Here is a 21,844-nt window from a genome sequence, read left to right on the forward strand (position 1 = left end):
ATGTCTTTAGTTTGAGTTACCTTTCTGAGTCTCAATTTCCTCATCTTTAAAATGGTGGTAATTTGAAAAAAACTAATGAATTTATGCCAAACTTCTTTCCAGAATCTGAACTTGAAAATCTGGAGTCAACTTTTGGGAAGTTTAAAAAATCAAAGCAAATAACAAATGTTGAGTACTTTAAAATTTTAAGAAGCTGCTGGTATACAGCAGTGTTAGCATCACCAGCAAAAACATCTGCCACCTAGTAGCAGAAAAGAGGAACTGCATCTGGATACAATTCAAATCCTCAACTACACGATGGGCATCACAATTCAGACCCCTGCAAGGATTACTGCACATTTGAGGAAAGCCTCCAACATAAAACCAAAAAGGAGTTCTGTGAAAACAGACAATATAGAGGCGGAACAAGTTTAAGATTATCATTAGTATTCAGAAATGAGAAGATATTACACTAATGAAACAAGTTTCTATAAAAAAAAGTAACAAAGGAGCTCTGAGTAGGAGTGAGCTCGATCTGGCTTATAAAGGGCTCAAAAGAGCCAATTGTTAAATTTTCAGGAGTTCCACAACTACAGGAATTATTAGAAGTTAAATTTTATATAGAGCTCAAAGGCAAATAAATTATATTCAAACCAAATGGAATATTCAAAACTCATAACTTCCTAATTGTTTTACATTATTTTGTTATCATCCATGGTCTTGAATCATTTGTTTACTGTTTCTGTACAAGCGAAGTACTTTACAGTGGTCACTACTGAGCATCTCCTTCTAACTCCATATTGTAATGTCCTGTTGGTAGCTTGAAATTGGCCATAGTTTTCACACCTCAGAAATAGGTAAACACTACAAATCAGTTGTCCCCTCTCCCCAGAGCTAAACATTTACCAACATACCACATTCATATATACATAACACACAGTGTGTAACCAATACACACTGGATCTGGGAAATTAAAAATGTGAAGGTTGAAATGAAAAACTTTGTAAGATTAGAAAATAAAATTGGAACCTTCCAGAAAGTAGGAAAAGAAATGGACAAGTTGGTAGAAGATTAAAATAATCAAAGAGGATCAATCTGGAAAGTGTAATGTGCAAATGAGCTCCAGGAAGAGAAATACAGAAAATAGTGTGATTAAAGGACTATTTCAAGAAAATCTCCCAGAACTGCAAGACAAATTTTGATACTTAAATAGCTGAGTACCTTGGAGAACAAATGAAAAAAGAGAAAACCAAGATATTGCAAATCTCAAAACATTAAGCAATAAAAGCATCAAGCCAAGAAAGAAAAACAGGTTACAAAGGAGGTAGAGGATGGAGTGCTGGGTGGGTGGGTACACTCTCAGATAGGGCCTGCACTGTGAGGTTACAGTTGAATGGATACTTGAATGAAGCCACTTGGATAGCTGGGGGAAGAGCCTCCCAGGCAGAGGAATTAACAAGGACAAAGGCCCTGGGAAGAGTGTGTGAGACACTAGGCCAACATGACTAGGGAGGGTGACAGCTGGAGGCCACATCACAAGGGACCTTTGTACTGGACCCTTTACTTCTGTCCCTCCAGACCCACTCTACCCTCCTCGGCTGCCTTGGGAAGCTCTTTACTGACCATCTCACCAGGATCCCTTGACCTCTGGCTCCTGAGACATTTGGCCAATGGAAAGCACCTGCAAGTTATCAGAGCAGGAGGCATCAGAACCCTTTACTGGGGGCTACAGCTTCTGTCAACTGACTCTCACTAGCTCGGATTTCCCTTGCACTCTTCACGCTAGGGGTAGAAATGCCTAATGCCGCCCCACCTTCACTAGCTCCAGGGAACCATACTATACACAGTAGCCTGTGGCTTCCCTAAACTCCACTCACACTTCTGTAAACAGTTCCTTTTATTAAACTTTCCAAATTCTTGATTTGAGTGTGACATTCATCTGTTTCCTTCCAGGATCCTAACACTCCCTTGCAGTGCGAGGTATAAAGATTTTAGATTTTATTTTGAATGAGATGGGAAACCACTGGTTTTGAGCATATGGGACATCATGTGACATTTTAAAATATCACTCTAGATGCTGGGTGTAGAAAAGACCTTGGTGGGGATGACAAGGGGAAAAAGAACAGTAGTAAGGGTTAAGAGGTGACTTGGACTAGGGTAGTAGTTAAAGTGGTTAAGTGGTCAAGTTTAGGGACATACTGTAAAGGTGAGAGCCAAGAGAATCTGATGATCACGTGGACATATGGGTATTAAGAGAAAAACAAGGCAAGGATGACTTAGGTTTTGGGTTCCAGGATCAATCAATCAAGTTGCCATACTGAGATGAAGATATCTGGGGAGAGAGGTTTGGGCTGTGAAAATCAAGAGTTCGGTTTGAGATACAGTCAGTCCAGGTGTTTAGAGATCCAACAGGGGATGTTGAATAGGTGGATGCCTATCTAAGGCTGGAGTTCAGGAAGGTCTGCATTGGAGGTAGGAGTTTTAGTGTATTAATTGCAAAGATAGCATTTAAAGCCATAGACTAAACAGGAATGAAGTCCAAGGACTGAGCCGTTTCTTCAGGAGCTGGTAGAGAATGTTTCGCACCAAAAGGAAAGAGTAAATGAAGAGGAAGATGCACGATGAGATGGGGAATCTGACACTAGAGGCAGAAAGAATTCCCAGAGATGGCAAAAGGAGATCCCAGAATTTTACGTCTTAATAGTAACTCGTCTGTAGTGGAGCAGGAGGGTAAGGGTCCTGGGAGGACTATAACCAAGAAAAAAACAAAAGTAAACTTGATGGAACATACTGAGATTTAAACTCTTATTCAAAGTTTGGGGATGAATTAGGAACACAGGGCACTAAATAGATGAAAGAATAATTACTAACACATTTTACACTAAATATATGTATATTTACAGAAATGTTAAGTATAGAATTATACATATTATACAGAAATGTAGACATAAAATATTGACTTAATCACAAACTACTATATGATTACTTAATAAGTAACTAAAAACCAAGAAATCATAGCACAACGTTATTTAGAGCAATTCTACATCTAAGTATATATCCTCAAGAATTGAAAACAGGGACTCAAAAAGTACACGTATATGAAATGTTCATCACAGCACTATTCGAAATAGCCAAAAGGTAGAAACCCAAACACCCATCGACTGATGAATACAAACAGTAACTATGGTATATACATACAGTGCATTATTATTCAGCTGTAAAAACAAAGTAGTGATCCTACACTGTGAATGAACCCCAAAAACATGCTAAGTTGAAGCTAGGCATATAAGATCCCATATTTTATGATTCCATTTATATGAAATATCCAGAATAGGTAAATGCATGGAACAGAAAGCAGACTGGTGGTTGTCAGGGGCTGGGAAGACTGGAGAATGAGGAATAACTGCTTCATGAGTATGGGGTTCTATTTTAGGGTGATTAAAATGTCTTGGAATTAGGGTGGTGTGGTTGTACAGTATTATGAATGTACAAAATGCCACTGAATTGCTCACTTTAAAATGATCAATTTCATGTTACATGAATTCCACCTCAATTAAAAAAAAAGGTCGGGGGGAATGTTATTTAGAAATAAGAAGGGGCTGTAAAGAGCTTCACATCGTGGGAACCCCTTCCCTTCTTGCTTCCAGGCCACCTTGGCAGCCATTTTTGGTTGAAGGCCCACTCACATCTAAGGCAGAAAGACAGTGGCTGCAAAGACAAAAAAGTTGCTGTGATCTATCAGTTCCAGGCTCCAACTAGTATGAAGTGTCAAGTACTTGCTGGGACACAAGCAGACTGAAAAATGATCAGACGGCAAATTCAAACTGGTCATCCTACCAACTGCCCAGCTTTGAGGAAATATGAGTACTATGCCATGTTGGCCGAAAAAGGGGCCCATCCCTACAGTGACCGTAATATCGAATTGGGCAGTGTGGAAAGTACTAGAGTGTGCACACTGGCTATCACTGATCCAGGTGACTCTCGGATTGTCAGAAGCCTGCAAGAAAAGACTAGTGAAAAGTCAATTATCAAAATTTTTCTTTTAACAAAACTGGCCAAAGCTTGTTTACAAAAAAGAAAAAGTAGTAAGGGATTTATGTAAAAAAAAAAACCTGAATTTAAAGTCGGTGTCCTACACTTCAGGATGTAAAGGAAAGAGACTGTCTTTAGTTTTAAATAATGTAAAATGGTTAGAGTTTAAAATTATATATAGGCCTAACTTTGAATAAAAAAATAAGAAATACACCTGTCACTTGAAAAGACAATTTTTAAATGAAGAGAACGGTTGTTGAAGGAAACCTTCCAATCCTTTGGGCTCACAAATGGGATTTGGACAAATGATATGCATATGATTCCAACTGTCAAAATAGGTGTTACAAAGGAAAAGCATACAGAAGCTTGCTTAAAGAGGGAGAATAAATGTTTAATTATGTAATCCTCACAATCATTTTAAGGATTCTTGAGATTTTTACCCCCTAACCCACACAGCCCTGAAGTGGCAGGGCTGTTTCTGAAAGCCAAGTTTGACCCCTCTGCCCACACTCAGAAAGGGCATCAGAATAGTTTTAACATTTTTTCTTACATTGTTCAGTATCAAGTATATACATTTGTAAGGGCATTAAAAAAACCTCCAACATGTGTCATTTAATATTTGCAGTTCTGTTGGCCAGGATGCAAGAATTATGATGTAAATACTATAATTAAAAAGAAAACTAGAGATGCCTTGAAACATCAAATGCTCCATCTACTGACTGTGTTGATCCAGAATCATCAATACCCAATGGTTTTGTCTAACTACCCAGTTTGCAAAGGATCATGCTGTGCATTACCTACCATTTTACCTGTTTATCACTTTTGGAGAAGTCTACCTTACTACAGCAGTTTATTTCTTGGTTTATGATAGTTAGTCACTTTTAAGACATGAACACAAAAGCACAATGGATTAAAAATTTACATGTAACACCAGGTAAGAATTGGGTAAAATACTGAAAGACTGTTTCTATACTTGTTTTCCATCATTTATGAGTCCATTAGGGAGTCTGAATCAGCCTGTATAACCAGCATAGAACACATAATGCTGGGTAGGCAACTCTGTGTCCTGAAGAAGTCCCTTGGGTATGTGTACCCACAAAGCCCAGCACCACAGACCATTGATAGTACTTTTTACCTAGGTTCTGACTCCCTAATTGTGTGTGATTTTAAACACAACTCTAGTACTTAAAGCTTAACTAGAACCTTCTTATTAAATATATTAATTCAACTGGTAAAACTTAGAAAAAAGGTGGTACATACAAATGGCCTGTTTTAACTTCCTAAATTCTGAAGGAGTGTGGCTCTGTCACCTCACTGACCCACTCAGCATTCCCTGGTCTCACAGCTTTTAACAACTCACTCCAGTTGTTGAAGAGATCTGCCTGTTTCAAACAGAGATACCCACACACCTCATTAGGTTGTTTTGAGAATTAATTGAGATTCAGTGAAATAAACCAGGTGGAAAAAGACAAGTATCAAATGATTTCACTCATCTGTGGAGTAAAAGAACAAAAAAAAACTGAAGGAACAAAACAGCAGCAGACCCACAGAACGGAAGAATGGACTAACAGTTACCAAAGGGAAAGGGACTGGGGAGGATGGGTGCAAAGAGAGGGATAAGGGTGGGGATAAAGGGGACATTACTATTAGCAGACATAATATGGGGGGAGGCATGGGGAGGGCTGTACAACAGAGAAGACAAGTAGTGATTCTATAGCATCTTACTACACTGATGGACAGTGACTGTAATGGGGTATGTGGTGGGGACTTGATGATGGGGGAAGTCTAGTAACCATAATGTTGCTCATGTAATTATAAATTAATGATACATAAACAAACAAAAGAATTAACTGAGAGATTCTGACAATGCCCAAGTGAGGACATTTTATTTTAATCCACCCAGAAGTTTCAAGGCTCAGGATCGGAGTTCATCTCAGTTCCTTTTCCCTCTGCTCCAGATGCAAACTGTGCTTGTTTACTGTCCCCTGAATCCTTTCTTCCTCATCTTTAAGCCTCACTGACAAAACTTGATCAAATATCACTTCATACTAAAGATTTCCTCCAGAGACACTTTCATATGTACAGCTGATACTACACTGTGGATAACACCACACAGTCTACCTCCATATGTAACACTGAATGTATTAAAAATACTTAGAAACATTTCTGCCATGACACTGAAACAATTTTAAGTCACTGCTTGCCAGTCCCTTCCAGTACCCCCCATCTTTTATGTACCAACCACCTGTGAAGTTATAAACTGCTCAACTACCTGAGCAATGAAGAGTTGCAATCGGTGGATGCTACTTTGTAACTCCGTTAACTATACAATTCTAAAACACATCCACAACAAAAAAGATCAACATGTGTGAATTACGGATACTCATTTTTTGGGGGAAAGAAATACAAAACATCCTTCTAGTTAAACAACGGCTTTATTGCTTGGGTACATAGACAAATTTATGCAACCAGGGCAGAGGCTGTGGATGACTCACTGGAAAGGGAAAAAGGGGGAGGAAAAGAAGAGCTGGATTACTACAGGACCTCCATATTCATTCACAGATTCTTCCAGCTATTTCCAAACAGCTAAAATAAACCCAGGATATATAAAATGCACGAAACTGCTGAGTTCCTGATTCAGTTCACTGTGCTCAAGCATAATGAATGAAGATGCTCATTCACACACCCAAGGAAAACTGGCCAACATAAGGAAAAACCTTTTTGGTGGAAACTGTGTTTGGAAATTCATCATTACAGCATATAATCTATGCAAAAATTAAGGCAATATAAGCACCTGAAACTTTATACACTATCTAAAAGTGATTCAAAGGGATTTTTTCAGTGAACAATCTGCCAACTATGGCCCTTTGTTTTGTCTTTAAGTTTCAACAGAGCACAGCCACGCCTATTTATGTACTATCTATGGCTACATTCCTGCCATAATGGCACAGTTTAAAGAGTAGCTGACCATATAGCCAAGGCCTAAAGCACGCACTGAAACACTTGCAAGCATTTTAATATAATTACTATTATATTTATTATCTGGCTAAGTCCTGTTTTTGTTAACAATACAGGTTGATACTTACTATTTCCAATTGGGGGGAAGGACTCTTTTGGTTTTATAATATCGAGCCAGGCGGTGAATACGGCTCTCGATCAGAATCAGACGGAATTTAGCATCCTTATCCTAAAAATAAAAATTTACAGAACTCAAGAAAACCAGTCAGAACTAAACATCAAAAAAACTATCAAGTATTATGTGGAAACATATAGATATAATGCAACTTAATGAAAACAGCTACCCAATGCACTGTAATGAAATCATAAGCTAGGGTTCATGTGGCTATCTTAAGTCCTTAAATTTAAGGCTTCCACAAGATATGGAAGCAACCTAAGTGTCCACCAATGGGTGAACAGATAAAGAAGATAATGGTATATTACACAATGGAATTATTCAGCCATAAAAGAAAGAAAAATCCTTCCAATTCCAACAACACAGATGAATCTAGAGGGTATTATGCTCAGTAAATAAGCCAGGCGGAGAAAGACAAATACCAAACGATCTCACTTATTTGTGGAGTATAACAAAGCAAAATAGAAGGAACAAAATATCAGTGGACTCACAGACACCAAGAAGGGAGTAGTGGTTACCAAGAGAGAGGTGTTGGGGAGGGCAGGGTGGCAGGGGAAGGGGATAAAAAGGTTACAGTAATTTGCAATCACAATATAAGTTGGTCACAGGAATGTTAGTACAACATGGAGAATACAGTTAATTATTCTGTAACATCTTCCTACATTGATAGACAGTGACTGTACTAGAGGTGGGGGGAATGAGGATTTAATAATATGGGTAACTGTTGAACCACTGTGTTGTATATTTGAAACCAACACAAGATTGTCTATCAATGATACTTTAGACAAAAAAAAAAAAATGTAAGGTTCCCAGAAAATTTAACAGGACTGACTTGCAAAACTCTACAAATAAACACCTCAACATTTTCAACCAAGTGAAAATTGTTTCTACCCCCTGCCAAAATCTCTTTTGGTAGAAATTTTAATTTCAAAATTATTGTAGTGTTACTAGTTCGTGCTCTAAGCCACCTTAGATAATTCAAATCAGCTGCATTATACTTTATAAGCAGTTTTATTCTTACTTTTCTGTTCCTCTCGAGATGCTTCCGAACAGCAACAGCTTTCTTAATTAAATGGTAGAGGTCCTCAGGAAGATCAGGAGCAAGTCCTTTGGACTTAAGAATTCTCAAGATTTTATTGCCTGTCACAAAACGTACTTGTGCAACACCATGTGAATCTCTCAGGATCACACCTGAAAAACAAATATATGATAAATTCCTATACCAGGAATACAACTGGAGCCTGAAATGTCAAGGCTCTGAGATCAAATCACTTTCTAAGTTTCCAATCTGTAAAATCGTGCTTACCTTTCACACATCACAGAGACTAACATGTGAATGCATGTAAAGCTCACTCAGATATTCAAAGGTGTACCCAACACTAAACAAAACCCCTTGTGGAAACTGCAAATGTCGGAACACCATCACCACAGCTTGCTGGATTACAGGCCACCAAAGAAATCAATAGATTCCTGTTACGTATACTGGTTCAATTAATAAAACCACCAAACACTTATTCCACCAAAGAAATCAATAGATTCCTGTTACGTATACTGGTTCAATTAATAAAACCACCTAACACTTATTCAGAATTTTTATCAGACACTCTAAAAGCTACATAGCTTCTTTCTGACTACCTAACAGTCAATTACGTATTTCCTATTGCATGTAACATCTCCACTAGACTACAAGCTCCAGGAGGGCAGATATTCTGCCCTTTTTTCTACTACTATATTCTCAGGGTCCAGAATCACATAGCAGGCAAAAAAATCGCTGAATGAAACCATTTGCACAAAGTCACACTCAGCTGAGGTTCAAACCACATCTGTGAGAAATTGTGACAAGCATTCTGAGTTGACAGTCCCAACTCCTCCAGTTATTAGCTATGTGACTTGGGGCTAGTTACACAGCTGCACTGTGCCTCAGTTTCCTCAACTGTAAGATGGAGAAAACTACTAGCATTTATTTGAAAGTGTTGGCTCTCAGAATTAAACTAGATCAGTATATGCAAAGCACTTAGAACCACCCAGAAGAGTGCCTAGCCCATGGTAAATTCTCATTAAATTCTGTGAATATTTTAATAATTTTACTGTCTTCCAGGTAAGAACTTGAGAGTTCAACAAATGAAGACTAGGCCTTGGGCATCAAAAATAGAGCCAGGAAAACGGACAAGAAGTTTTCAAGGTATGGGATACATTTACGCCCGAAACCTTTTTAGCAAGTTACACGAAAGCAGGCGGAAGAAGCTACATTAGAGAAAAATACTCACCGATTTGTGAGGGAGTCAGACCCTTCTTGGCAAGTTTGTAGATCTGCTCCTTCACGTCGTCAGACGTCAACTTCAGCCACTGTGTATGTAAATGAAAGCGGTCTTAGGGCGAGAAACCAGGGATGGTACCCAAACACAGATGGCCCCCATGCTGGTGCAGCTTCCTCCGGGTCGAATGGTTCCCCCACCCTCTTCCCGGTCCCCGCACGCTACTTACGGTGGGAACGCTTCGCCGATAAGGCAGTGCCGACTGGGACAGGCCCTTCCTGGGAAGAGGAGACTCCGAATGAGGTGGCGGTCTCTGCCACAGCAGCCCAAACAACATCCCCTCGACCCGCTGCCCACATTCCCTCCTTTCCCCCCACGTCCGCGGAACGGCCCTGAACCCAGTCGGAAACCCGAGCTCACCCGGGAGCATGCATGCGACCCATGATGGCGGTGTTCAGGCAGCGGAAAAGAGAGCGAAGACGGGAAGGCCGCAGGAAGCCACCAGCACGCAGGAAGTGACCTCACACGTCCCGCTTCCTCTCCTGCAGGAGGCGGAGTTACGCTGCGTGACCCCCGGCATACTACATATCCCGAAATGCATTTCATCGTTGTTAGATTCCTCAAGCAGCTGAACTACATATCCCGGCATGCATCGGTTTTTGAGGTGCCTCTTGGCGGGACCAGGGAATTGAGTCTCCTCCAGCCGGACTGCCCATTCTGGAGGTGCTGCCAGGGTTAATTCCAGACTAGAAGGAGGCATGGAGCCCGCTGCAGTGGGTTGAGAGCTTGGACCCTGCCCTAGAAAAGGCTCTTACTGCGCTTCCACTGCTCAGGGAATTTCGGCGCCTGACGTTCAGCCATACAGTTCATTTACCAGCGCTAGATCATATCTTGGGCACTACCTGCCCCAAAGTCCGCCCCCGTCGTTAATAAATTTACAAGTACAATACCATGATGATAAATGCTACACTGGAAGTAATTGTACTACCAACACCTAGCCACTTCTAACATTTCTTATCTCCAATCCTAATCTAAAATCTCTGGGGAGGAATCACTGACCACGAAGAACCGGCTCAGGCATTTGAACCATACCTGGCGGGTCTCTATCCCCTCTACCCGCCTACCTAGCACCCCTCCCTCTCCCCTGCACCATGCTGTGGCGCGCTCAGCTGGGCTGGGAGGAGTGGGGGAAATCATAGGGCCGCGTGCCCGAGCGAGAAAATTGGAAAAAAAGAAGAGCTTTGGGAGCAAGATTGCAAAGGCTGGATGAGAGGGGGTAGGGAGGACGAAGGGGACAATGAGGTGTTCGAATTTGCTGGCAAAAATAACTTCCACTGAAATTCCAAGACTAACTCAGTGCTGATGCACAGGTATGCGTTGAAAGAATTACGCGAGTGAATTGCTCAGAAGCAACAGAGTCCTGGGGAGAAGGGAGACCAATAAATGCCTATGACAAATTAAAAGTAACTAATGAGACTTCGAAAGAAATTCTAGGTACTAAAACATCCAGCCCCACTTTCAATCTGCAACTATTTGATGAGTAATTTCCCCCCCAAAGCATTAGGAATTTCATTCAAATTGAGTAATCCTTTTTTCCTAGCAAAGACCCATTCTTTTTTTTTTTTGAGAGGGCATCTCTCATATTTATTGATCAAATGGTTGTTAACAACAATAAAATTCTGTATAAGGGAGTCAATGCTCAATCATTAATCCATCTCAAGCCTAATTCTCGTCAGTCTCCAATCTTCTGAAGCATAATGAACAAGTTCTTACATGGTGTACAAATTCTTACACAGTGAATAAGTTCTTACATGGTGAACAGTACAAGGGCAGTCATCACAGAAACTTTCGGTTTTGATCACGCATTATGAACTATAAACAATCAGGTCAAATATGAATATTCCTTTGATTTTTATACTTGATTTATATGTGGATCCCACATTTCTCCCTTTATTATTATTATTATTTTTATTTTTAATAAAATGCTGAAGTGGTAGGTAGATGCAAGATAAAGGTAGAAAACAGTTTAGTGTTGTAAGAGAGCAATTGTAGATGATCAGGTGTGTGCCTGTAGACTATGTGTTAATCCAAGCTAGACAAGGGCCTTAAAACATCCACGGATGCAGAAGCTCTCTCTCAAAACAGGGGGTGAGGTTCTAAGCCTCACCACTGTTGATCCCCAATTTCTCACCTGATGGCCCCCCTGCAACTGTGCCTGAAGAAAGTTACTGATTCACAGATTTAAGAATCCTAAATAGAAAAAAGTAAAATGATATCTACCTAGACACATTCTAGTTAATATAGACCAAACAAGATTAGCCCTAATGGTGATAATCATTGAAGGGATTATGACAGATTCATTCACAGAGTTCATTATACTGTTGTCTAATTTTTTTATTTCTAAAATTTGCATGATGAAGTATTTTTAAAAAGGGTAAAATAAAACCATCTTTTTTTCCCTAAAAGAAACTGAGTTTATTAGCCCCAAGAAACTGGCTCTAATTAAGTTATTGTTTTATCATGGTCTCTGGGCCCTTTTACATTTTATCTCTAGAGAACCACAGCCTCCCATGGGTATCATTCCAGGATGGAGGTATGGTATTAGAAGAATCCACATTTCTCTGTTCTATAGATATGTCTAGAACATGGCTATTACTGTACTATTTAATAGGTAAGCAAGCCACTGAAAGTCAGGTACCATACTCACAGAATTTCACTTTTATGAAATGGTGATGGAGTTCTAGCAAAGTGGCAATCCAGACCTTCAAAGAACCAGAAGAAGTCACATTCTATTTGGACAATTACAAGGGCGACTGACTGGCCAGTTCTGAAATTCAGGATTCTTTGAACCTAATCAATTCCTGGGTGAGATGCAAAGGACAGCAACAGTGAGCTCGTACCAAAGTTTGGAACCAAAAATGTTAATATACTGGATGAAGAAATAAATGATAGCAAAGTTCCTTTATTCCACAAATATTTTAATACAATCATAGTATACTTACAAAGAAATATTCAATCCACTAAATATATTCAAGGTATTAATACAAATATCATACATCTTTACTCACTAAATTGTAATTAAAGTATTTGGTTCTTATAGATAAGACTAACTGCCATATTCATTCATATTTGCGCTGCTAATCAAACAGCATGTAAGTAAATCCATAATTATGGTAATGGGGGTTCAGTCATTTTTTATTTGAAGTGTAAGTACCAAAATGGAGTATTTCCTTTTCTAAATTCCACAATACTTGAATCCTAGAAAGAATAGTCAATCAATTTAAGGCAAGATATTGAAACTTTTATACAACTTTAATTTGAAAAGATAAAAGAATACTTTATCAAATATCATACATGCCTTAACATTTAGATACCTACGATTCTTACAAAGGCAGCAATAAAAATATCAGTGCAAGTTCTACATTGGGTTCCTCAGTAGAGAAAATATCTCTATTTTCTTGGAGTAAACTATTATTTTCAAATCCCAAAACACTGCAATACTTGTATGTAGCATAATTTTTACTTGATAAAGATAGGTATAAAACATTGTGATTATACATAAAAATTAGTGTCTTGGCCAGTTTGTTTAAACTTCTGTTTAAGGTTTACTTTAATGCAAGCTTTAAAAAATATTTTAAAAACAGCCGATTTAAAGTCTATTGATAGCAGTAGTGCAAAGAGGTGCCTCTGTCTTCTTCCTTTGGGAGCGTGGGGGGAGGGTAAGGGCTGAAGATTAACATTTCACAAAGAAATAACTTATTAAAATATATGTAAAATGTGTATTTTTTAATGACCAAAGAAGGCACAAAATGAATTAAATTAAAAGAAAACATTACCACTTGTTCTGAACTCCAGTTAACTGTACAGTATTAATCATAATATACACTTTTGGATAAGAACCCAGATTTCTTGTAAGTGAAAAATGACATCACATTTTCTAGCTCTATTATTTGTGCTAAAAGACTCTGCTGTAACAGACTGCAAATAGACAGTATACATTAAGTCCAATTAGCAGTGACTTTTTACCAAGACAGTACTTTTTTATTACGGTGGATAAGTGACAATTCATGGAATGGAATTAGGTCTCAAAAGCTTAAGTGAAAATATCTAATATTTCTTCACATATTTGCAAAGCTAAATACACACTTTAAGGAAATGTTAACTGTATGTGGAAAGCAAATAAATGGTGGTGCTTTGATCTGCATTTTAATTAACTTATTAAATAGATAAGACGTTTTAACATTTTAAAAAATGAATGTATCATACTTAAGGAGTTTCCTACAAATGGACCATTAGTGTTAGGCACCAAAAATTTCAAGTTTTTTTTTTTAAACCTGTCCCACTGATACATCCTCAACTCTTCTATTTCTGCTCTGCAGGTATCACCATTTATATTAAACATTTGCACATTTCATAAAAATTCTGTTCTGGGCAGCTCAGCTGGAGATTGTCCTAAGTATTCTTCACTGCATATTTTGTCAGTTATCTCACAGCAACTAGAAGGCTACAATCCCTACTACCATTTAAGTGTCTGAATTTCTATTCTAGCCATGAGAATTAATGTTACATATATGTATTTATCCAAACTAGACACAAAATTATGTGTGAAGTTGAATGAATTATAAAAATGACCTTATTCTTAATGGTTATTGTAGAATTTTATCAATCATGTTCCTATGATTCTGAATCCCACTTACTGAGGAAAGTAATTCCTATGAATGTATAGTATTTTACAAATGCAAGTCAGACCACTTATAAGACAAATTCTGCCATAAAAGTCTACATTAAAGTTCAGCCTGGACCCTAGAATTCTTGTCCTTGGCCTCTTGTAAAGAGTTTGCCCTACTCATAAAGTTCTTCTACCAAACAGGAATGGGTAATGTGGGTGAATAATTTCTACCTGTTTAATGAGGGAGTGGAGTATAGATACATGGAGGTGGAATGCCCAAACATCAGCTCACACTTCCTGGGAATAAATGTAGGATTATAATGGAATGATGGGATTTGGTGTGTAGCTACCTCAATGAATCTCAGTCAGTCACTGGGCAACAAAAACAACAACAAAAAATCGCTGTTTAAATAACTAAGCCACACATGAGAATTAGAAAAATGATCTTTCTGCGGGAAAAACATTAGTTAAGTGTACATAACTTCTTGTCGTTAGTAAGTTGCAAATAAGTGAAAACTACTTACTAATTATTTATCAGGTCAGGAAAAAAATCAGAATGAAGTGCCAGGGAAGCATATGAAGTTAAGGCACCACTATTTACAACTTCAGTAATTGGCACTTATTCTGAAAAAGGATTTAAAGACATGAATAATAAAAAGCAGTATTATTTACTCCTACTTCTATAAACTACTTAGTAGTTCTTAACATAACTATTCTTTGTGCTTTGCATTTCAGCCCTGTGAATAGCAGCTGCATTTATGGTAACATCCTGCACACCTCTCCTTTCCTTTGGTGTTTGCAAACATACACAGTGGTAAAGGCTGTAAAAGGTGCAAAACAGGAAAACAAATGTGTCTATGTAAGAAACAATACAAAACTGATGGCTGAACTGACACAGAACTGTCAGACCAAACTAAAGCTGTTACTTTGAATTACTAAAGAAAGGATTAAGTCCTTAACCAACTCATATTTCGGGACTTACTATATATTAAGTTTAGGGTTTATAGCATTCATTATATAATGACTTTTAAAACGGCAATGACTTCAATGAATTCATGAAAGTTATGTGACTGTTGGTCCAATAGATGTGTTGAACTGCAACAAGCAGCTTTACTTTGTAATTTCTATCTAAATATAAAAATACTATACAAAGTTCACAAGTATGACTGTGCACGTTTATGACTGTTCTTGCTTCCAAGGCTCAGAAATTCACTAGCTTACAAATAGGTTGCTGCAGTCAGCTGATACCATTTAACCGTCTCTTTGCTCAAGTTGAAATCTTTCAAAGGCAGAGTTATTCCACCCAAGAAAAAATTCTCCCGCAGAGATTCTGCACTAAGTACACTTAGTTGAAGTTCTCTCTGTTTTAGGGTTTCTTTGCTATATCCACTGTACACAAGCTAGAGCAAAAGGAAAAAGAAATAGTAAGTTTCAAGTTCTTTCTTAAATTTTAGGTAAAAACGTAAGTGAGACTATTAGTCAAAAACTGACTATAGTTAATGACATTGATTGATACATCTGATGGAATTTGTCTCATACCTAGATGCACATTTTAAATTTCAGGAGTCCTGGATCAACAAATCCAATAAATGGCTAGAAACTAAACACAGTTTTCTCTGAGATGGACAGTATGGGAAGGTTAAATTACATGGCAGCATATCATAAGAAGATCTAATAACTGGAAAAAAAAGAATGGAAGGAAGTAAATTGGGACAGCATAATTATAATTACTTTACAAAAAAATGAGGAATTAAATTTTTCTTGTCTTTTTTCTGTTGGACTTTATATGCCATGAAATGATGATTTCTGGCTATCCATAACTCAAATCAAACTCACCAACTACAAATGCAGTTTATGGCAAAAACGGAGTGTTAAAAAACTATTCTTTCAAACACCTACCACATTCAACACTTAGAATTTTCTTTTTCCAAGAAAGCCTTGCCATAACACCTGAGAAACATGTCCTTGGTCTATCCTTCTCACTCTTTGACTATAAGAAGTAAAACACTTACCGTATTTCATTTTTTTTGAAAGCACAACACTAACTAGAAAAAAAGCCAACACTACTTTGAGAATACCAATTGGCCTTCACCAAACATTTTTGATACTTTTATAGGGCTGAAAGGATGTTTTATGGTTTTAAAATAAAATTGATGTAAATTCAGAATTATTTGCTTCAAATCTCTATCCAGATATTTTTGTGTGAATGTAGTATCAATGTATACAAATAATGTGGTGGTTAGCCTAAAGTAGCTGACTAGGTATTAGTGGGTTTTAATGAATTAGTTAAGTTTTTAAGTTGGCCATGTAGTGGTTCAGCAAAGCCACAGTTCTGCTCTACACTACATCACTGATGCTCTGTATCCTGCTTTCAGTTTGGAGCACTCCATTTTAAGATGGATTCTGATAGACTAAAACAGGTTAGGAGAAGATTTTGAAACTACATCTTATCAAGCAAGGGTGAAGGTACTGAAGGTGTGTTAAGAGAATAAACAGAAAGGGCATTTGAACTTCAATTATCTGAAGGACTTCCATGTAAAGAAGGAAAAGGGTGGTCTGTGTGGTTCCAAGAGGTAAAACTGAGACCCACAGATACAAACTATAGGAAGTGAAGATTTCATTTCGGCTCAGTATAAAAAAATAAAAGAGTTGGAACTGCCTGAAACAAACTGGATGGTGAAACAAACACATAGCCTGAAAGTATTACAGCCCTTACTGGACACTCACATTTTTTTAAAATTAAATTTTATTTTATTTTGGTGTCATTAATCTACAATTACATGAAGAACATTATGTTTACTAGGCTCCCCCCTTCACCAAGTCCCCCCCACATACCCCTTCACAGTCACTGTCCATCAGCATAGTAAGATGCTGTAAGATCACTAGTCTTCTCTGTGTTGCATAGCCATCCCCGTGCCCCCCCCACACTATACATGTTAATCGTAATGCCCCCTTTCTTTTTTCCCAGCCTTATCCCTCCCTTCCCACTCATCCTCCCCAGTCCCTTTACCTTTGGTAACTGTTAGTCCATTCTTGGGTTCTGTGACGCTGCTCCTGTTTTGTTCCTTCAGTTTTCCTTTGTTCTTATACTCCAAATATGAGTGAAATCATTTGGTACTTGTCTTTCTCCGCCTGGCTTATTTCACTGAGCATAATACCCTCTAGCTCCATCCATGTTGTTGCAAATGGTAGGATTTGTTTTCTTCTTATGACTGAATAATATTCCATTGTGTATATGTACCACCTCTTCTTTATCCATTCATCCACTGGTGGACATTTAGGTTGCTTACCTATCTTGGCTATCGTAAATAGTGCAGCGAGAAACATAGGGGTGCATCTGTCTTTTTCATACTGGAGTGCTGCATTCTTAGGGTAAATTCCTAGAAGTGGAATTCCTGGGTCAAATGGTATTTCTATTTTGAGCATTCTGAGGAACCTCCATACTGCTTTCCACAATGGTTGAACTAATTCACATTCCCACCAGCAGTGTAGGAGGGTTCCCCTTTCTCCACAACCTCGCCAACATTTGTTGTTGTTTGTCTTTTCGATGATGGTGATCGTTACTGGTGTGAGGTGATATCTCATTGTGGTTTTAATTTGCATTTCTCTGATGACAAGTGATGTGGAGCATCTTTTCATGTGTCTGTTGGCCATCTGAATTTCTTCTTTGGAGAACTGTCTATACAGGTCCTCTGCCCATTTTTTAATTGGATTATTTGCTTTTTGTTTGTTGAGGTGTGTGAGTTTTTTATATATTTTGGACGTCAACCCTTTATCGGATCTGTCATTTATGAATATATTCTCCTATGCTGTAGGATACCTTTTTGTTCTATTGATGGTGTCCTTTGCTGTACAGAAGCTTTTTAGCTTGATATAGTCCCACTTGTTCATTTTTGCTTTTGTTTCCCTTGCCTGGGGAGATATGTTCATGAAGAAGTCACTCATGTTTATGTCCAAGAGATTTTTGAGTATGTTTTTTTCTAAGAGTTTTATGGTTTCATGACTTACATTCATGTCTTTGATCCATTTCTAATTTACTTTTGTGTATGGGGTTAGACAGTGATCCAGTTTCATTCTCTTACATGTAGCTGTCCAGTTTTGCCAGCACCATCTGCTGAAGAGACTGTCATTTCCCCATTGTATGTCCATGGCTCCTTTATCATATATTAATTGGCCATATATGTTTGGGTTAATGTTTGGAGTCTCTATTCTGTTCCACTGGTCTGTGGCTCTGTTCTTGTGCCAGTACAAAATTGTCTTGATTACTGTGGCTTTGTAGTAGAGCTTGAAGTTGGGGAGTGAGATCACCCCCACTTTATTCTTCCTTCTCAGGATTGCTTTGGCTATTCGGAGTCTTTGGTGGTTCCATACGAATTTTTGAAATATTTGTTCCAGTTCATTGAAGAATGCTGTTGGTAATTTGATAGAGATCGCATCAAGTCTGTATATTGCTTTGGGCAGGATGGCCATTTTGACAATATTAATTCTTCCTAGCCAGGAGCATGGGATGAGTTTCCATTTGTTCGTGTCCTCTTTAATTTCTCTTAAGAGTGTCTTGTAGTTTTCAGGGTATAGGTCTTTCACTTCTTTGGTTAGGTTTATTCCTAGGTATTTTATTCTTTTTGATGTTACTGTGAATGGAATTGTTTTCCTGATTTCTTTCTATTAGTTCATTGTTAGTGTATAGGAAAGCCACAGAATTCTGTGTGTAAATTTTGTATCCTGCAACTTTGCTGTATTTCGGTATCAGTTCTAGTAGTTTTAGAGTGGAGTCTTTAGGGTTTTTTATGTACAATATCATGTCATCTGCAAATAGTGACAGTTTAACTTCTTCGTTATCAATCTGGATTCCTTGTATTTCTTTGTTTTGTCTGATTGCCGTGGCTAGGACTTCCAGTAATATGTTGAATAACAGTGGGGAGAGTGGGCATCCCTGTCTTGTTCCCGATCTCAGAGTTGAAAAGCTTTCAACCTCTCGATGTTCAGTATGATGTTGTTAGTTGTGGGTTTATCATATATGGCTTTTATTATGTTGAGGTACTTGCCCTCTATGTCCATTTTGTTGAGAGTTTTTATCGTGAATGGATGTTGAATTTTGTTGAATGCTTTTTCAGCATCTATGGAGATGATCATGTGGTTTTTGTCTTTCTTGTTTTCCAAAAAGAAAGGATGATGTTGATGGATTTTCAAATGTTGTACCATCCTTGCATCCCTGGGATGAATCCCACTTGGTCGTGGTGTATGATCCTTTTGGTGTATTTTTGTATTTGGTTTGCTAATATTTTGTTGAGTATTTTTGCATCTATGTTCATCAGGGTTATTGGTCTGTAGTTTTCTTTTCTGGTGAGGTCTTTGCCTGGTTTTTGTATTAGGGTGATGTTGGCTTCATAGAATGAGTTTGGGAGTATTCCCTCCTCTACTGTTTTTTGGAAAACTTTAAGGAGAGTGGGTATTATGTCTTCCCTGTATGTCTGATAAAATTCTGAGGTGAATCCATCTGGCCCGGGGATTTTGTTCTTGGGTAGTTTTTTGATTACCAATTCAATTTCGTTGCTGGTAATTGGTCTGTTTAGATTTTGTTTCTTTCTGGGTCAGTCTTGGAAGGTTGTACTTTTCTAGGAAGTTGTCCATTTCTCCTAGGTTTTCCAGCTTGTTAGCATACAGATTTTCATAGTATTCTCTAATAATTCTTTGTATTTCTGTGGGGTCCATTGTGATTTTTCCTTTCTCGTTTCTAATTCTGTTGATGTGTGTTGACTCTCTTTTTCTCTTAATAAGCCTGGCTAGAGGCTTATCTATTTTGTTTATTTTCTCCAAGAACCAGCTCTTGGTTTCATTGATTTTTGCTATTGTTTTATTCTTCCCAATTTTATTTATTACTTCTCTGATCTTTAGTACATCCCTCTGTCTGCTGACCTTAGGCCTCATTTGTTCTTCTTTTTCCAATTTCGATAATTGTGACATTAGGCCATTCATTTGGGATTGTTCTTCTTTAAATATGCCTGGATTGCTATATACTTTCCTCTTAAGACTGCTTTTGCTGCGTCCCACAGAAGTTGGGGCTTTGTGTTGCTGTTGTCATTTGTTTCCATATATTACTGGATCTCCATTTTAATTTGGTTGTTGATCCACTGATTATTTAGGAGCATGTTGTTAAGCCTCCATGTGTTTGTGAGCCTTTTTGCTTTCTTTGTACAATTTATTTCTAGTTTTATACCTTTGTGGTCTGAAAAGTTGGTTGGTAGGATTTCAGTCTTTTGGAATTTACTGAGGCTCATTTTGTGGCCTAGTATGTGGTCTATTCTAGAGAATGTTCCATGTGCACTTGAGAAGAATGTGTATCCTGTTGCTTTTGGATGTAGATTTCTATAGATGTCTATTAGGTCCATCTGTTCTAGTGTGTTGTTCAGTGCCTCTGTGTCCTTACTTATTTTCTGTCTGGTGGATCTGTCCTTTAGAGTGAGCGGTGTGTTAAAGTCTCCCAAAATGAATGCATTACATTCTATTTCCTCCTTTAATTCTGTTGGTATTTGTTTCACATATACTGGTGCTCCTGTATTGGGTGCATATATGTTTATAATGGTTATATCCTCTTGTTGGACTGAGCCCTTAATTGTTATGTAATGTCCTTCTTTATCTCTTGTTACTTTCTTTATTTTGAAGTCTATTCTGTCTAATACTAGTATTGCAACACCTGCTTTTCTCTCCTTGTTGTTTGCATGTAATATCTTTTTCCATCCATTGACTTGTAATCTGTGCATGTCTTTGAGTTTGAGGTGAGTCTCTTGTAAGCAGCATATAGATGGGTCTTGCCTTTTTATCCATTCTATTACTCTGTGTCTTTCGATTGGTGCATTCAGTCCTTTTACATTTAGGGTGATTATTGAAAGATATGTACTTATTGCCATTGCAGGCTTTAGATTCGTGGTTACCAAAGGTTCAAGGTTAACCTCTTTACTACCTTACTGTCTAACTTAACTCGCTTATTGAGCTATTATAAACACAGTCTGATGTTTATTTCTCTCCCTTCTTATTCCTCCTCCTCCATTCTTCATATGTTGGGTGTTTTGTTCTGTGGTCTTTTTAGGAGTGCTTCCATCTACAGCAGTCCCTCTAAAATACCCTGTAGAGGTAGTTTGTGGGAGGCAAATTCCCTCAACTTTTGCTTGTCTGGGAATTATTTAATCCCTCCTTCATATTTAAATGATAATCGTGGTGGATACGGTATCCTTGGTTCAAGGCCCTTCTGTTTCATTGCATTGAATATATCATGCCATTCTCTTCTGGCCTATAAGGTTTCTGTTGAGAAGTCTGATGTTAGCCTGATGTGTTTTCCTTTGTAGGTCACCTTTTTTTCTCTCTGGCTGCCTTTAATACTCTGTCCTTGTCCTTGATCTTTGCCATTTTAATTATTATGTGTCTTGGTGTTATCCTCTTTGGGTCCCTTCTCTGCCTCCGTAGTCTGAGCAACTATTTCCTCCCCCAGTTTGGGGAAGTTCTCAGAAATTATTTCTTCAAAGATACTTTCTATCCCCTTTTCTCTCTCTTCTTCAGGTACCTCTATAATGCAGATATTGTTCCTTTTGGATTGGTCACACAGTTCTCTTAATATTGTTTCATTCCTGGAGATCCTTTTATCTCTCTCTGCATCACCTTCTATGCGTTCCTGTTCTCTGGTTTCTATTCCATCAATGGCCTCTTGCATCTTATCAATTTTGCTTATATATCTTTCCAGAGATTGTTTCACTTCTGTTATCTCACTCCGGACATCCTCCC

At 38.0% G+C, this 21,844-nt stretch overlaps 2 protein-coding genes, 1 long non-coding RNA gene and 1 pseudogene across 14 annotated transcripts in view; 2 read left to right on the top strand and 2 right to left on the bottom strand.

Moving 5' to 3' along the window:
* LOC140844388 (uncharacterized) overlaps positions 1 to 9,403 on the top strand; it is a 33,262-nt gene extending 23,859 nt beyond the window's left edge. The window contains exon 3 of one of the 2 annotated variants that reach the window (XR_012122625.1): positions 9,243 to 9,403. This is a non-coding gene — a long non-coding RNA (uncharacterized lncRNA). Of the gene's footprint in view, positions 1 to 102; positions 3,143 to 9,242 lie in introns of those variants that run through there. The other variant, XR_012122624.1, reaches the window with a different exon arrangement.
* On the top strand, positions 3,372 to 6,280 carry LOC108393902 (large ribosomal subunit protein eL30 pseudogene; annotated as a pseudogene).
* Positions 6,428 to 9,939, bottom strand: RPS13 (ribosomal protein S13). Its single transcript, XM_017655070.3, has 6 exons — positions 9,820 to 9,939; positions 9,629 to 9,677; positions 9,412 to 9,490; positions 8,166 to 8,335; positions 7,098 to 7,198; positions 6,428 to 6,505 (listed from the first exon to the last, which is right to left on the bottom strand). Exons 1-6 carry the CDS (start codon positions 9,840 to 9,842, stop codon positions 6,472 to 6,474), a joined length of 456 nt encoding a protein of 151 aa, XP_017510559.1. The 5' UTR covers positions 9,843 to 9,939; the 3' UTR covers positions 6,428 to 6,471.
* PIK3C2A (phosphatidylinositol-4-phosphate 3-kinase catalytic subunit type 2 alpha) overlaps positions 9,820 to 21,844 on the bottom strand; it is a 128,806-nt gene continuing 116,781 nt past the window's right edge. For 5 of the 11 annotated variants that reach the window (XM_073216261.1, XM_073216259.1, XM_073216257.1 and 2 more), the window contains one exon: positions 12,361 to 15,468. In XM_073216261.1, coding sequence (XP_073072362.1) covers positions 15,286 to 15,468 — 183 coding nt within the window. In that variant the 3' untranslated portion in view covers positions 12,361 to 15,285. Of the gene's footprint in view, positions 9,942 to 10,098; positions 12,261 to 12,360; positions 15,469 to 15,493; positions 15,747 to 21,844 lie in introns of those variants that run through there. The other 6 variants (XR_012122622.1, XM_073216260.1, XR_012122620.1 and 3 more) reach the window with 5 other exon arrangements.

This window comes from Manis javanica, chromosome 11 (genome assembly GCF_040802235.1).
Source record: "Manis javanica isolate MJ-LG chromosome 11, MJ_LKY, whole genome shotgun sequence".
NCBI lineage: Eukaryota > Metazoa > Chordata > Mammalia > Pholidota > Manidae > Manis > Manis javanica.